The sequence below is a fragment of the Cyphomyrmex costatus genome, unplaced genomic scaffold, assembly GCF_001594065.2.
Source record: "Cyphomyrmex costatus isolate MS0001 unplaced genomic scaffold, Ccosl1.0 scaffold193, whole genome shotgun sequence".
Lineage (NCBI taxonomy): Eukaryota > Metazoa > Arthropoda > Insecta > Hymenoptera > Formicidae > Cyphomyrmex > Cyphomyrmex costatus.
Genome location: NW_017275965.1, coordinates 68,358 through 85,669, shown reverse-complemented (window position 1 = coordinate 85,669; position 17,312 = coordinate 68,358). Strand labels below are relative to the sequence as shown.

General features: G+C 33.2%; 3 protein-coding genes across 3 annotated transcripts in view; 2 read left to right on the top strand and 1 right to left on the bottom strand.

Annotated features, from left to right (window-relative positions):
- The window catches only part of LOC108772606 (uncharacterized), a 67,037-nt gene extending 61,496 nt beyond the window's left edge, over window positions 1-5,541 (top strand). The window contains 5 exon segments of the mRNA XM_018538177.1: window positions 8-211; window positions 295-411; window positions 531-803; window positions 1,179-1,665; window positions 4,335-5,541. Of these exon segments, the coding sequence (XP_018393679.1) occupies window positions 8-211; window positions 295-411; window positions 531-803; window positions 1,179-1,665; window positions 4,335-4,731 (1,478 nt within the window). The 3' untranslated portion in view covers window positions 4,732-5,541.
- A 714-nt stretch (window positions 5,542-6,255) lies between these two features.
- On the bottom strand, window positions 6,256-9,387 carry LOC108772804 (putative serine protease K12H4.7). Its single transcript, XM_018538431.1, has 9 exons — window positions 9,328-9,387; window positions 8,189-8,447; window positions 7,872-8,053; window positions 7,550-7,785; window positions 7,344-7,479; window positions 6,953-7,269; window positions 6,724-6,856; window positions 6,486-6,655; window positions 6,256-6,411 (listed from the first exon to the last, which is right to left on the bottom strand). The coding sequence occupies exons 2-9, from the start codon at window positions 8,399-8,401 to the stop codon at window positions 6,302-6,304; spliced, it is 1,497 nt and encodes a 498-aa protein (XP_018393933.1). The 5' UTR covers window positions 8,402-8,447; window positions 9,328-9,387; the 3' UTR covers window positions 6,256-6,301.
- Window positions 9,388-10,503: 1,116 nt separating this feature from the next.
- Window positions 10,504-17,111, top strand: LOC108772762 (xenotropic and polytropic retrovirus receptor 1). The gene is made up of 10 exons (XM_018538372.1): window positions 10,504-10,562; window positions 10,700-10,802; window positions 10,937-11,090; window positions 11,927-12,171; window positions 12,455-12,716; window positions 12,953-13,320; window positions 13,397-13,739; window positions 13,831-14,000; window positions 16,470-16,603; window positions 16,687-17,111. Exons 2-10 carry the CDS (start codon window positions 10,734-10,736, stop codon window positions 16,946-16,948), a joined length of 2,007 nt encoding a protein of 668 aa, XP_018393874.1. The 5' UTR covers window positions 10,504-10,562; window positions 10,700-10,733; the 3' UTR covers window positions 16,949-17,111.
- The last annotated feature ends 201 nt before the right edge of the window (window positions 17,112-17,312 follow it).

The following is a 17,312-nucleotide window of genomic DNA, read 5'->3' as shown; positions in this document are numbered from 1 at the left end:
TTTTCAGAACCACAAGCTTGTGGCAGACCCGAACAGCCACCAAATTCCACGATGATGGTGATCTCCGATTCGACTGGAACCTCGGGCAATGTTTATGAAGTCGGGGCAACCGTGGAGTACGAGTGTGACAGCGGTAGTCTCCTAGTCGGACCACTAAATCGCACTTGCCTTGACACCGGTTTCTACAACGAGTTTCCACCGGTGTGCAAATGTAAGAAACACGATTGAGAAATTATATTCAAATGAAATTATCGGGAACATTACTCGCTTTGTAACGTGCTCTCATCGTTTCAGATATCAATTGCAACTATCCCGCGAATATAAAATACGGTAGTTACATACTAATCAACGAAACCACTACTTATCTCAGCCAAGTACAGTATACCTGTAATGACGGTTATGAGATGACCGGTAAGTATTACAGTCAATCACGATTCGTCATAATTATTCACGGTGCATTTGAGATAGAGAGTGAATGTCTTGTAAATCATTCGTGAGAAATGATTATAATTCAATCTCTGCAATCGCAGGACGGGCTCGACTAATTTGCGACGTCGACGAACGTTGGAATGGTCCACCGCCACGATGCGAGCCGATTCTCTGCGATCCACCGACTATAGTTGCGCACAGTTCTATTGAGGTAGAGCGTGAAAGTGTCGTGGTGAGGAATACCTTCAATCAAAGTCTATGGGTTAATAGCATCGTCACGTACACATGTGAAAAGGGTTATCGGCTCGTTGGTTCCCGACAAATAACGTGTTTAAGTACTGGATCATACGATCGCGCTGCCCCCACTTGCATAGGTACTTATTTATAGATTTATAATAATAAAAGTCGGAATGTGTATATCTAGAAAGAAATTAGTTTTGAAAAATTATAAAATTAAAATTTTTTTAATTACTGCACAAAAATGGATTCAACGTAGTGATAATTATTTATTAAATTTTACTTATTTGAAATAATAATTACGTTTGATAAATTATATTTTTAACATTTTCATAGAATTTTAAGATAACGAAAATTAAATGTTACGTCAAGTATAATACATAGCTAAAATTATACAATAAATAATATACCTATATATATATATACATATTTACTAAAATTAATTGAAATATTTAGGGAGTAATAAGATGTATTTATGTTATATATTTAATGTGCAAATTTTTCCTTATCAGAGGAATTACGAACAACCTTAAGTTCTCCTACTCGAGCAACAGTACGTCCGTCCACTCCAAAAGTTCGGACGTACCTCACTCCGAGGACCAGGACCACGGCGAGTGCAGCAACCACCAGTACGACTCCTTTACCGTCTCGGAATGTACCAAACACCGCGGAACTCCCAGCGACGGTGAGGGAGACTGTCTCGAGAAGGCCGAGCATCGGCCTAAATAGACCCGCGACTCCTTTGTCGGCGCTGAATGACGCTGGCAGCGATCATCCACAGGACAATGAGATATCCGGAAGTGGCGTAGATCACGCACAAGCGGGAATCGGCGCGGGTATACCGGAACCGTCTGGTCCCTTCCGAGTAGACAGCGCTGAGCAACCCAGCGGCACCCATCAAGCCAAATTGAACTTGGGAGCTGTGATCGCTCTGGGAGTGTTCGGCGGTTTTGTATTCCTCGCCGCCGTGATCACAACAGTCGTTATACTCATACGCAGGTATATTAAAAAAAGAAATTACGCGTCATCAGCCATTTCGAGCGATGATTCGATAATTCGTTTTCGATCGCCAAGACTTCTTCCCTATTTCTGATAATATATCATATATCATATAACGCACTTTGATATACATAGATGATATTCGATCGGATTGTACATTGTAACGCTTACTTTGTATTAATTTGATCTAATTTCTGTCTTCTACCGCTTTGTCTTTTTTTCTAACTTATAATACATATACATATATGCTGCATTGTAATCTTTTTTCGTACAAGATAATTTTGCTTATTGAAAATGTACATGTTTCTTAGAGTCTTGTAACAAAAGAGCCTCTAACATCTTACGTAGAATTAAGAATATACAATAGTACTACCGTCCTTTCATTGATCAAGCTTTTTGTAATTTAGCCTGTAATTTACCTTAAATGTAGCCTTATATTATGCTTTGCAAAAAAGATACATTCTCATTTTCTAATTGATCTATAATAATTTTCTTTAATTTGTTGTCGTTTATTAACCAATGGTTCTCAACGTGAGTCATGCGGCTACTTAAAGGTTTATGGCATTCTTTTCACATGTAAAAAAAAATGGAACATCATCAGGGGTCATAGTAAATGAGTCAAAATCATAGATATTTTTTTATGGAGTTGAAGTGAAGATAACTGCAAATGCAAATAAAAGTGACGTGGCCGAAATAAAGTTGAGAAACAGTGGTGTAGACGCGTCGCAAGACCTAACATAAGATATAGCATCAGAGAAACGCGTGAGTCTCGTTGATAGTCTAGTCCATCACGATGATAATTAACACAGTCCATTTGTGTATTGTGGTGGTTAGCGGCAGTGGCAGCGTCAGAGGAAGGCGCCGCAGGGGGCTCGGTGGGGTTGGTGCGCTGAGGGGTGGCGGTAGTGGTGGCCTTGGGAGGGGCGACACCGGAATGCCCTCGCGTTGGTATACGCTACTCGCGCTGCCCTTCCCCGACCAGCACCTGGGGCGCCGCGACCTCACGGCACGTCGCGGTAGCGATCATCCTTACTCTTTCACTCTGTCAGCGGCGCATCGCGCCGGTTACTTCTCGAATCCCTCTCTGTAGACCTCCATCGCCACTCCTCTTTCTCACTCCCGCCGTAATAAGAGCAAGGGAAAAGAAAAAGAGAATCGTTCCATTCTAAAAAAAGCCTACAACCACCACTACCACCCCAACTCTCCACGCAACCACCGCCCACCACATCAATCATCATCACGTACCACCACCAACTACCACGCGCCACCCTCGCGAGTGATACTAGTCAAGGTAAACGAGAGCAAGGTTTTACTGAGCACCTTCTTTAGCGTTAGCTCGTTTTGCCGTCACACTACGCAAAGTAGAAGATGATTATAGTGCGTTGCACGCACCCGAACACACCAACACCCTGTTATATCAAATAAATCTCTCCGTCGTGTATTCAAGGATTCTAGAAAGTGGTCGTATATCCTGAGCACAAAAAATATCTAAAAAAAAGACTAACAGACGTCTATAAATTAATGTTATTAACATGGTTTATGTTTTCTGGGATCATTTTCTCTCTTCATTTTACTTCATTATTGTAAGATGAGACGAGAAATCGGCTTTAGTAGGCACGACTACGGTCTAGAAATCCTGAGTATCGCACTACACAGAAATCACGACGAAAGGTAATTATGTATAGTGCTTTTTATGTGTTCTTTTCATGCCTGCGATACTTTATGTTGTAATTTCTTTAAGTGCAATTTCTTAAGATTACATTAGTAAGCTATAATTAGACAAATACATGATATATATACAACATATAAATAATATCAAGTAGTATATATAAATCTTTCAGTATTTTAGAACTATTTCTCAGACATCTGAGTTCTCTTTCTTCTAACTCTTTCTTCATTTCGATTGTCAGTGGCTTGAAAATCACTTTGGGTCGTAATAACAGGATGGGCTCTCTTGCATTTAATTTTAAGATATACATACAACGATTAGATTTGTTATTTCATCTTTTATTCACTAAAAGCGTACAAAATACACATGAACAATCCGACCCAACTCTTCTTTCATTGCACGTAACGCTTAAAATTGCCTATTTGTTTCATTTTTTTAATGAAAATAGTTTAGTGGTATGTAATTGATGATATTAAATATCATGGAATGAAAGAGTTATTATTCCGTTACATTTTTGTAATAAAAATTTGATAATGACGTTGCAATTTTTGTGACTATAATGATAACTAACTAAATATTAAGATTGCGCTAATAAGATTGGGAAAGTTACTTTGAAAGTAACTTGAATTATTATGCGTTTACTTACTGAAAAAAAATTTGTAACGAGTAATAAATTTGTAAGGAGTAAAAAAAACATTACCCACGTAATCTCGTTACATGTAACGATTAAAAAGTAAGGAGTTACAAATGCCGAACTTTTCTAGTAACAAGTGATTTCCAATTCGTTACAAGTAACGTTTCAGTGACCTTTCAAACCTAATGTTATCGTTACAGTCATAAAATAATTTATCATTACCAAATACTATAACAGAGTAACGATAAAGAAAGTAACAGTGTTATAAGTGTAATATATTATAGTTCCATTCCCTACTTATAAAATTATGTGATACTCAACACATTTGAAATGAAAAAGTCATTAACATGTTCATCCTTTATGTAGAAATCGCGGAAGAAGCAGCAAACATTATCGTCACCGTGCATCGCCCGATTGCAACACTGTCGCCAGTTTCGATAGCAGTTCCTCGGAGAGTCGAGGAGGTCTGAATAGATATTATCGCCAAGCCTGGGAAAATCTGCACGAAACCACCGGTCACAAGTCTGGTCATCCACCACTTCGTCGCAAGGAGACCCTAGATGAACCAGGATACCGAGAGAACTTCCGTGGTAATAACACTGAACGCGACGGCTCGGAATTAGTTGTTAGCGACGTCGCTGCATATCCATCAAGCAAACACGCCAGTGTCTCCGATAAGAAGCGTCATCATCATCACCATCATCATCATCATGGAAGCGCAACGCCTGAATGGAGACAGTCGCAATCCCATCATAGATATTAAACAGAGAGCAAAATGGGAAAAATCTTTATACTTACTATGTTATCATCTGCAATTATCTGGACGATGATTTGTAGAGTATTCGTAGTGAACGTTGATAACTGTCACGAGTTGAAAGATCTTCCTTAAATGAGGGAGCACAGCAAATCTTCCGCTAGCACATAAGTAGTACCCAGATATTGTCTTACAAGAAACAGAGATGGATAATAATCCGAATAGATCCTACATGTATTATTCTGTTACGTTATAAATCATTTACCGTTATTATGTTACAGAATGTAAATATTATGCACTATAGCTTAAAAATAAGAATGCAGATGCAGAGATAGTCGTTCGTCGTAAGAAAGGTAGTAGAAGCTGGTCAGAGGATATGCCAAAAAGCAAAAAAATATTATATAAAGACGATCAAATAGAGATGCAAGTAACATTGTTACGTTTAACAATAAGTTATTCTAAGATCAAGGATTTACGTAATCATTTACATAAAAATACTTGTCTAAGAGAGCGTCACACTTGACACTAACAACGCTTACGGAATTATTCCATCTTTGTTGTTTATCAAACGTTAAATTAGGACAAATAATGCTTGCGAGCGTTGCGAGCGCCAAATGAAACACAGCCTAAGAAGACGCCGGATATCGGCAGAATGTACCTACATCTGTTATGGGTACCTTGGCCTCGCTTTAAATGGATTACTATATGTTTCCCAAAAACGGAATATAGATATCATTAAGCGAAGGCCGATGTTATCCATTTAGGAATAGGACAAATATCGTGTTGTGCACGTGTACAAGTTGCATATTTACTTACGCGCAAGTAAATGAGAATTCAAAGGCACACTACGGTTATGAAAATGAGTGCCTCGTTCGCTGTTATATCTTCAAAATATTCTACTACCGAGTTTGTATTATAAGTATGTAACATTAATTATAATTAATACTTACTAAACGTTTCTATCCAGCTCGTTCAAATTTACGTGTATTTAAGAAATAACGTAATGTTATACAGCAATAAGTTCTTATTAATTGACTGAGAGAATTATAATAATACTTGTAAAGTGACATTGTTGTTGTGTGTTTATGTGATTCTATTTATTGTAATAAATTACAATAGTGCCATTTGAGGCAAATTTGTTTAATTTGTTGAAGAAGCAATTTTGTCATTCAAACATGGTACATTATATGTATATCGTAAATTTTATATATTATATATATATATATATAAGGATTATTAGACTTAAAATTTCACATTTATATGAAATTACAATAAACGTATTTATATGAATATATATAAATGATCTTTTATTCTTGAAAAAGGATATAATAAAAAAGATATAATTATATGCTATGTGTAAAATGCATTTGTTAGAAATTTGGAATATTAATAATACAGGCCGACATGAATTTTGACTCAGAAACGGCAGTATATCGAGGTCATCGAAATGTTCCTTAAAAATTATAATTACCAAAAAATAATTTTTGTGTAAGCCTGTGTAATTGTTCGAAATAATTTGAAAAATTGGCATTATTTAATGGCTAAAATATTTATGGTGTGATTTATTTCTATAGAAAGTTTAATTTTGTAGCCATTGCTTGATTAAACCTTTTACTTGTTCTCTTGCCTCCTTTAGTTGAGGTATATCACGTTCTGACGAAGGATACATATTTGCACAATGTGCAGTACCTTCAAATAAATGATGTATTTATATTAGGAGAATTAATATAAATAATAAAACATCTATAATATATGTAACTTACCATTGATGTAAATGGCAGACTCTTGTGGATTAGAAGATTGTGTGATGCCCAGCACATGCCAAGGATCGACAGAACCATGTACAAATACTACATTTGTCGCTTGTAAATTTAATGCACCATATAAGATATTTGTTCGTATGACTGTAGATTTCAATAAGTTCATATTGTACCTGAAAAAGAGCTTTTATGTACATTAACATTCTTTCGTAGTTGAAATATAATTTTACTGAAAACAAACCTAGGCCCGAAAATATCGACGCATTGCTGTGCAAAAAATTCCACTGGAAAATTATTTCCAAACACATTAGTCTGTCCGGTAGAGGTTTGGTAGAATCCGAACTCCGTACAAGTCTGGTACATCCATTGACGTGCTGCAAGTATCATTTATAATTTGCTATTAACAGGCCACCATAATAAATTAATTAAGATAATAAATATATAATGCAATATTAATTTCAATGCATTACCTCCTTCTGCTTGTTCGCTAGCCCAGCTGATGTTTCGAAGTTCATGAATCATTTTATTATATCTATAATCTAAACACTTTTCTTTAGTAGCATTCAATATTATATTGTTTACATAAGCAAGCCTATCAATAGGCTTTCCTATTTTCTCATCTACTAATATATCACATACAGTTTCAATAGTGATATTAACGGTTGGAGAGCTTTGGCGATTGTCATTATTATATTGTACAATGAGAGCAAAGTTACTAGCTAATGTTCCATATAAGTTGAAAATATCTACTTTTTTTGTATAACCAGGATCAATTGGATCGCATAGTCTGTAAAACATAATTTATAAGAAACCACAAGCATACCTCGATCAATAATTCTGTATCTTGACAAATATACTCACTTAAATTTTTTCTGTATTTGCTGTTGACTAACAGTATGGTGTAACATTATATTGAGTTGCGAGTTAGCCTCTTGTATTGTGTTGACACATTTATCAGAGTATGTTTTCAAAGAGTTTATAACAACATTAAAATATTCTGTAATAAAAAATTATTTGTATACATATATGGCATACTTGTTAAAATGTACCATCTACAATTACACTACCATAAAAATCAATCTGTGCTAGCAGTGGTCCACTAGTAGACACAGCTCCATGTACCAAGTGAGGATATTTGGCGCGCATCCAAGCGGCGAGAGATCCAGAATATGATCCTCCAAATGCAATCCACTTTGTATCGTTTGGGAATTTATATGCAACATTAACACTCGCGATAAAGTACGCTAAATCTGCTAATGCCTGTTCCGAACTCAGATACATTAAGTTCTTTACGCTAAGATCCCTGCAAATATTCGTAACATGTAATGGATATTTGTAAACTAACTTCGGATCTTCTTTTGCATTTATATATATTTTTCTATAACATACGCAGTAGGATGGCTTTTTCCATAAAAACGATGTTCTACATAGAAACACATTGCTCCTAATTCTTTGGCATACTCAATCCAATCACCTGATACCATCCATGTCGTACTTGCCGAACTTTCACCTCCAATCAATAAAAATATTGGACCATTGCTTTTATAAAATTCAGTATTAACGAAGTACCTCTGTAAAATAATAACAAATTATACTTAATAGTATAAATAATATAAACAAAATTTAAAATGATAATACAATTTTTCTAGAGAAATAATGAAATATATAATGCACAATCAAAATTCTATGTGTGTGTCTTGCATTACTTGATTCCAAACATTAACATCAATTGGGTTGAAGTGATCCAGGTACTGCGTAAACCATTGCTCTTCAGAAGGCGATGTTTTAGAAAGCGAAATTGGATCTCTTAAATTGCCTCCTTTACTACGACCTCTCAAGAAAAGACGCCATGCCGTAGTAATACTTGAGATACTCAATACAGTAATTAATAGTAACGGTATAAGAAAGAGAAACCGCATTTTAAAATATAGTTAAATTATTTTTTCTTTTTCCTTAAAAACAGCTCTGTAAAAAAAGATATGTATATATTTTAAAAGGATTTATATCAGAATTAATTAGCAATTATATATTATACAACTATACAAACAGATGAGATACTTTTTCTACATGGTACTTTTATCTTTTATTTGATAAGGACAACAAAGTTACCTTGTTACAGTCATTATTCATGCAAGATGTATTTATGGCTGTATTCGTACTCCGTTTTTATTTTAAGAACGTCTTATCTAATTTAAGATGCTAATACAGCTTAAGATTTGGTTATCTTAAGATTTAAGATGCTAAAATATGGCTTTATGTTTAGCTTATGACTTCTTTAAATTGTACTTTAGACGGTATATTAAATATATGAAGTTATAAAAATACCAGAGCCTATATATATATATTTATTATAAAAATAAAAGTCATTTTTAAATTTCTAAGAGTAACTACTAAAATTTGGCTCTTATCACATTGTCTAATAATGGACTATTTTATAAATTGTACTTTGATACAATATTATAAGAAACTATAATTACACACTATAAGACGATTTACTAAGGTTTTATTATATGGACTATAACTTGCACCGAAATTAATATATTGTCAACCATGCGAGTGAAAGCATATACTTATTATTATTTTATATATATTAATTTTTATATTTTTAATTTTATAATTCCGTACATTACCGCGGCGTTTTGTTTTAACAAAACTTGCGATTATTATTTCTGTAATATTGATAATGACTTAATAGAGGTTGAAACGTTTGTTGTCTAATTAAACTATGCAATTATTTTAACTAAATGACAATCTTTATTTACTAACAATTTTATATTTTAATGAATTTTTGGCTCGTAGCCCTTTTTTCTTTTGCATTATTTTTAAAAATAAATTTATATTTTACCTTTCTGTTTAGGTTAAACATAGACTTTACACTTGGCAATTACGTACGATATCGGCGTTCTTATTTCTGAAATTCTTTAGTTGAAATTTTATTAGATATATGATAATACGAAATAAGACTGATAATGGTGACATGAATAAAAAAAAAAGAAAGATATTTGTAGCAATTGAATTTAACTTGAGAAAAATGATCTGCTGTTTGCAATTACATCTCCTATTATTTTTATCTCTTTCCTTTTTCTTTCTACGGCATTTCATTATATATCTGTCTTCGTTTGGAGGTAGGTATATGTAACGTGGTGCAGCTACTGAGCAAAATGCATTTAATGCAACCTTCCTTGTCAACAGTGGAGAAATATAGGCGGAATGTAAAAATTTATTCATACTTTTCCCCTTTTGAAATTTTCTTATTAGGAAATTTATCAACACATATATATATATATATATATATATTCTGTTAAATCTGTACTTTTGCGTTGATCGTAATCTTTTTTGTAAAATTTTACTTACCGGTCAAAATTGTTGACAAATTTTTATTAATTACTCCATTATTAATAACAAATTATTAATCGTCTTTTGTTTCATATTTATTTTAATTTACTATATAATTTTATCTTATTAAAAAATTTTTATTTTTAGAAAATACGCGGTTTTTGTTCTGCATTAAAATAAATGTAAGTACAATGCAATAATACGTTTATACATCTCTTGTATGCAATCGAACGTTCGACTTTATTCAATTCTTCTCTGTTATGTACAAAAAAACGTCGCTTCGGGAATAGCGTCAGCGAGAGAATTATGAAAATTAAAATATTCGTATCGATACGAGCGTATCGATAGGCAGTCTCGTGAGCAACTTGGAATAACCATGTGATCACATGTCCGACATGAATCGACCTGTGGCCAGGCATTGTCGTAGGAGTAGAATGTTTTGCTAGTGCATCTGAGAAGATCGCGTGTTTTTCTGAAAATCACGACTAGAATCAGTGGCTCAATTAATGGAATGCGTGATAACGCGGTGCGAAAAGATTGGGTTCTCTCGGCAGAGACACAAATTCCGTACGTTCGCTGCTGCGAATGCCAAATAGTTTTTATCTCGTGACCGATTAAATATTTATCATCACTCCAAACAACGAACAAGGCGTTTGATCAGCCGCTGCCGACAAAGTTCCTCAGCACGGTATAAATGCCGCTTGTAATCTCGCTTAGAACTCAGAAATCTTCGGATGAGTTCGAGTGAGTACGAAAACAGTTTCCTCAGAGAGTTTCCTGCTAATTTCTTATTTTTTACTTTACTCGTATGATTATTCATAATATTCTTCATTTAATATCATAGTTTGTTCTAATTGTAACTGTTTGAATTTGTTTTACAGATTAGTGCGATTACGCTGTGCGTAATTAGACAACATGAAGTTTGCAGAGCATTTGTCAGCCCATATTACGCCCGAGTGGCGTAAACAGTACATTAGTTATGAGGTATAATATTGAGTTCAAACATTTAAATTATGCTCTATTATGCAAGAATAATATGGGATTTTAACAAACTTTAAGTTTTAAATATAATTACATATAGATGTGTACTTTCAAACATTATCTTCCTGATCTTACAGGAAATGAAAGCAATGCTTTACGCGGCGGTAGAGGAAGCGCCTTCAGATGAAAGTGTAGAACCAGAAGTGATATCACGTCACTTTGCGTCTTTTGACGAGGTGTTTTTTACATTCTGTGATCGTGAATTAAAGAAGATTAATACATTTTACTCAGGTGAGAGTATTTCTGACACTAAAATGTAATTTTTCTGTAAAAGCGATGTTATTTGTTAACCCAGTAATCGAAAATAGAATTGAAATTTTTATGTGTAGGTATTTTATAAGCTCATTGAATCCAATCAAATAAAAAACTTTTTTAGTCTTGTTTTTGTGATAAGGCTCAATAAGTTTTTAAAAACTAATATAAAGAGACAAGGGCAATGAGTTAATAAATTCGTTAAAAATTTTTAAATTAATCTAATATATTGTGAAGAATATCACGTAATTATGGCGTTTCGTCCCAGCTTCCATTACTGGACTCATCAGTAAGGCATTGTAGTGGAAGCCTACCTTATATGCCTGAGGAAGTTATTCAATCGAGATTCTATATGAAGAGATATACATGTATCAAAGCACTTGCGAGAATTGCAAATATCGAATTTAACGAATTTATTGGTTTATTGCCCTTTTCTCTTTATATTATTTTTTAGTCCTATTCTCTTTTTATCTTCTTTTTTTTCTTAGTTTTATCTATTTAGTTTTCTTATTATTCTGTTCATCAAATCCAATTAAAGAAAAAAAAAAAACAATTAGATTTTCTCAACTAGATTCAATTGCATTGGAAATTGCATCTGTTATTCAGAATTTTAAATTGAGAATTTTAAATTGATTTAATATTATTTTTATATTGAAAGGCATATATGTGTTTTATATAATTCTTATGAAAATCAAAATGCATTCAAATTTATAAAGGATTTATTTTAATGTTCGCGAATGTATTTCTGCAAAAAAAAATCTGAATTTATTTCAATCCATTTTAATCCATTCTCGTTTTCTGGGCATTTATTGCAGAAAAATTAGCGGAGGCTACACGTAAATATGCTGCTTTACAAAGTGAATTAAAGACTGCAGTAGAGTTGCAACAGGGAAGTGGGAAGAACAAAGGAAAAATCAGCGCGAAGCCGCTTTTGCCTACCAGAAAGCTTAGGGATCTAAAACTTGCATTTTCAGAATTTTATCTGTCACTAATCCTTCTTCAAAATTATCAGAATCTTAATCATACTGGATTTCGCAAAATTCTCAAAAAACACGACAAGGTATCTTATTCCATTAGTGATATTATCATGCTTTTTGTCATTTTTTCGCCTATTAGCTTGTGTAATTTCAGAGGCTTCAATTATCCCAATATTATTAGTATCATGTCTTTCCTCTCGTAGTTACAAAATATTGAGAGTTGCAAGAAAGAACTGCTATGTGTGATACCATACCTATATTTCCTGTGTATATCCAAGTAAAAACCAGTAATTGTTCTTGATATTTTATATTATTTAATTATACAGTAATTTTTAATTCCTACAACACATTGTCAAATGCTTCTAGTTATTGTCAGTTGACGCCGGTACAAAATGGAGAGTCGAGTGCGTGGAAACGTCACACTTCTACACGTCCAAAGATATAGACAAATTGATTCAGGAAACAGAAGCCACAGTGACGAACGATCTCGAGGGTGGCGATCGGCAACGCGCTATGAAACGTCTTCGGGTGCCACCGCTTGGCGAGCATCAGAGCCCATGGACTACTTTCAAAGTTGGCTTATTCTCTGGTAGCTTTATTGTCCTATGTGTTGCAGTTATTCTCTCAGGTATTGTTGGAATGCTTATCCGTTAAAAGTTACGACGTATTCGCAGCTGTGCTACTTACAACCAGTAGAATGTTGTAAGAGATTTTAAATATAATTAACTGAGTAAATGTGATTTTTAATAAAAAAAATGTTTATCTCTGCGTACTCTTGGTTCATTGGCAGTTTAATTTGTTGAAGTACACGCGAATCCTTCTTGTTTATATTATTTGTATTATTTAAAATCTCGTTACTTTCAGCCATCTTCCACGACAGCGGGGAGAATCTTAAGATCGCATTTAGACTATACCGAGGTCCCTTCCTTATTGTTGAATTTTTATTCCTTATCGGGATTAACGTTTATGGATGGAGATCGTCTGGCGTTAATCATGTTTTGATATTTGAACTGGATCCACGAAATCATCTTTCGGAGCAACATCTCATGGAATTGGCTGCAATCCTCGGAGTAGTCTGGACGCTTAGCTTACTAAGTTTCTTATACAGTGCCAGTTTAAGTATTCCACCATACGTGAATCCATTAGTACTTGTCTGTATCATGCTGATTTTTCTATTAAATCCGGTTAAGATGTTCCGTCACGAAGCTCGTTTCTGGCTGTTAAAGATCATAGTAAGTATAATTTGTGCAATATTTCACTTGTGCAGTATTTCGTATGAATAAAAAAAGTGAATCTTTCTTATTTTAGGGGCGTGTTTTAATATCACCATTCGCGTATGTCAATTTTGCCGATTTCTGGTTGGCGGACCAGTTCAACAGTTTGGCGACTGCATTCTTGGACTTTCATTTTTTAATATGCTTTTATATTACGAATGGCGATTGGTTGAAGGCAAACGATACTACGCAATGCATGTCTGGCTCTCTCATTATTAGGCCTATTGTGAATTGCTTACCGGCGTGGTTTCGGTTTGCACAGTGCGTTCGCAGATATAGAGATTCTAAAGAAGCGTTTCCACATTTAGTGAATGCTGGAAAGTATTCCACAACGTTTCTCGTTGTTGCAGCCAACACTTTATACGCTTATCACGGAGGTAGGTTAATTTATATAAACCAAAAGTGGTTTTTTTTATAATTAAGTTTCCAACATCTCAAAAATGATTAAGAGATAATACGCTTTTTCAGTGGAATATAATAATAAATGGGAGAATCCATGGTTATGGCTATGGGTGTGTAGCTGCCTTATTAATTCAATATATTCATATACATGGGATCTCAAGATGGATTGGGGCCTTTTAGATAGTAATGCTGGTGAAAATCGTTTTCTAAGGGAGGAAGTAGTTTATTCGACAGCCGTAAGTAAAATAACAAATAACATTGTTCAGTTACAAAAAGAGATATATTATAAACAATAAGAGAAGGCATTGAACCACAATCACTTAATTATATTAGTAGATAATATGTTAATTTATTAATTTAATATAATATTAGTATATAAACGTTTCAGCCTTGATTAGGCCATCTTCAGTACATTATCACAAAGGAGATACTCGCAATTATAATTTTTTAATATTCCGCAAGTCTATTACAATTGTAAAGTCAGTTATTAAAAACAGTTTTTTGTTAAATGAAAATCTTGTTATGGCCTATTCCGTGTGAAGTGGATTAATCATTTCTTAGAATTTTTTTTTAATTTTGCACAGTACTCTGGGAGATAAAATCTTGTGCCAAAGAATTTTTTTTAATTGCAAAATTGATCGAGATATAAACAATGAAAAACTAAACTACTTTATTGTGTAAAGATTTTTATCTCTCTCTCTCTCTTTCCCCGCATCGAGAACTAAACATTTTTTTTTTTTTTTCGAAAACGAGACAAACCACGTTGTTGAATTTTTTTTCTAAGATGTAGGAAAATTAAAAGTATGTAAAAAATATTTTTCTAGATTTTTCGACTCTCTCCTCGATTGTTAAAAAATTTGTTAAAAAGTTTATTGTTAGATAAACAGTAAAAAACGAAATTTTTTCGGAATATTAATATTTTTCCTTAAACCAGATCATTCTTAGTGTGAATAAAAAAAAACGAAGTCAGCTAACATTATTAGTAACAGAGATATAAATCTTTGCAGAATAGAGTAGTTTAATTTTTAATTGTTTATATTTCGATCAATTTTGCAATAAAAAAAATCCTTTGACACAAAATTCTATTTTCCAGAGCACTATCTATGTGCAAAATTAAAAAAATTTCTGAGAAATGATTGATCCGCTTTACGCGGAATAACCCTTGTACACGTTTTGGGTGATTTTTTTGACACAAAAGTTTTCAAACTTTATTATAAGATTATATGATGACTTAAATTATTGATTGACATGAGAATTTATAGCTTAATTTATGGATTAATTTAAATTGTTTTTCATACCTGTATCTGAATAGAAGAAGTAGAATTTTGAATAATTTTACTATTTATAGATGTACTGCTCACACAGTACCTTATGAATTTTGTCTGTTCACATCCAGAGAGATATCTTTATATACCTGTTCTGTTACTAAGTATTATCTAAGTTTGGGTAAGGGGAATTTAGGAAAGTAGTGGAAGAGGTGATGTTCAAGAAAGGAAGTATGTATCTGGTAATAAATTATACTAGATAAAATGGAACAAAACAATGTTATAAAATAAGCTGTCTCGATTGCGACTCCTCTTATCTGGATCAAACAAAAAGGAAATTAAATACCAAAATACATAAGAAAGAATACATAAAAAAAAATTCAACGAATATGCATTCAGTAGCGTCAAGCCATCAACATAACTATGAACACGAACTGAACTGGAGTAATGTTCGGATATTCGACTCAGAGTCTAAGTCTGAATCTGGGTCTGAATCTAATATTCAAATGTTACTCCAGTTCAATTCGTGTTCATAGTTATATTGATGGCTTGATACTACTGAATGTATATTCGTTGATTTTTTTAAAGTCGTATGTCCTTGTATTCTGGTATCTAATTTCTTTTTTGTTTGACCCAGATAAGAGAATTCGTAATCAAGACAGCTTATTTTATACACAACGTTGTCTCGTTATTTTTATCTAATTTATTACCGGATACATACCTTCCTCTCTTGAACATCATCTTTCCCACTACTTTTCTCTAAATTCCCCTTACCCAAACTTAGATAATATTCAGTAACAAGTATATAAATATATTTCTTTGAATGTAAGGCCAGACAAAATTCGTAAGGTACTGTTGTGTGCAATACATCTCTGTAAGTAGTAAAATTATTCAAAATTCTACGGGTTCCTATTTAGACATAGATATGAAAAACAATTTAAAAAACGTATACTCCCTCCGTTGTTTTTGTTAACCTTCGGTTAGCAGCAGTCGGGAGTAATTAGCTCATAAATTAATCTATAAATTCTTATGTCAATCAATAATTTAAATCATAATCTTGCAATAGAGCTTGGAAACTGTTGGGTTGAAAAAATCACCCGGAACATGTATAACAAGATTTTCATTTAACAAAAAACTGTTTTTAATAACTGACTTTACAATTGTAATAGACTGCGAAATATTAATATAAAATAAATTGTAATTGCGAATATCTCCCTTTGTGATAATGTGACTGAAGATGACTTAATCGAGACTGAAACGTTTACATATTAATATTATTAAATTAATAAATTAACTTTAAAAAATAAATTAACTTAAATATGATCCACTAATATAATTAAGCGATTGTGGTTCAATGTCCCTCTTATTATTGTTTTTAATTTTATAGCCACTTAAGTCATTTTGGTTGTGGAGATATTATATATTATACGTGTGTTTTAGTGGTTTTATTATTTCGCAATAATAGAAGATTTTATACTACGATTTATATGGATTGCGAGTTTTATTCTCATCGAATGCGGGTTTATTTCTGGGGACTTAATGACTTCCATTGTAGCACCTCTTGAAGTTTTTAGGTGAGTACGTTTTTCGCCGTTGTTCGAGCTTATTGAAAATTTTATTGTACTTTTACTACTTCTAATTACAAAACTATTTTTAGACGATTTGTGTGGAACTTTTTCCGTTTAGAGAATGAACATTTGAATAATTGCGGTAGATTCCGCGCTGTACGTGATATTTCGATAGCACCTATAGAAAGCTCCGATCAAACGCAAATTTTACGTATGATGGATGATGAGAACGGTGTACTTAATAGAGGTAAACGTAAAAGCGGCGGTAAAAAGCAGAGCAATTCAAAAGAAGAAAAACGAGCTCTGCTTAAGGAAGAAACTATAGATATCGATATGTCAAATGCCAGTTGAATATATATTATATAATAGTTCAAGATTTTTGTACAATCATCTTTAATGACTTCTATGGACGAAAAGCCTCCAAAGTCTGGTACTTAGAGAAAATAATTCGCAAAATTTTGTAAATGATACATATCGATTTTGTTGGAAGATAAATAATTAGCATATGCTTTAGAACCAGTAGATTAGAAAACTAAAATTATCATAGTATGTATCATAGTGCCTTTCGCGCTTCTCTCATATGAGATACTTTTTACAATAAATTATAATAATCCAATAAATAGCTTGCACCGAGAGTCTTCCAACATAAGAACAAACAATATAGCTTAAATAAATAACTTCACGAATTTTCTAGCTTTTAGACACAACATAGAAA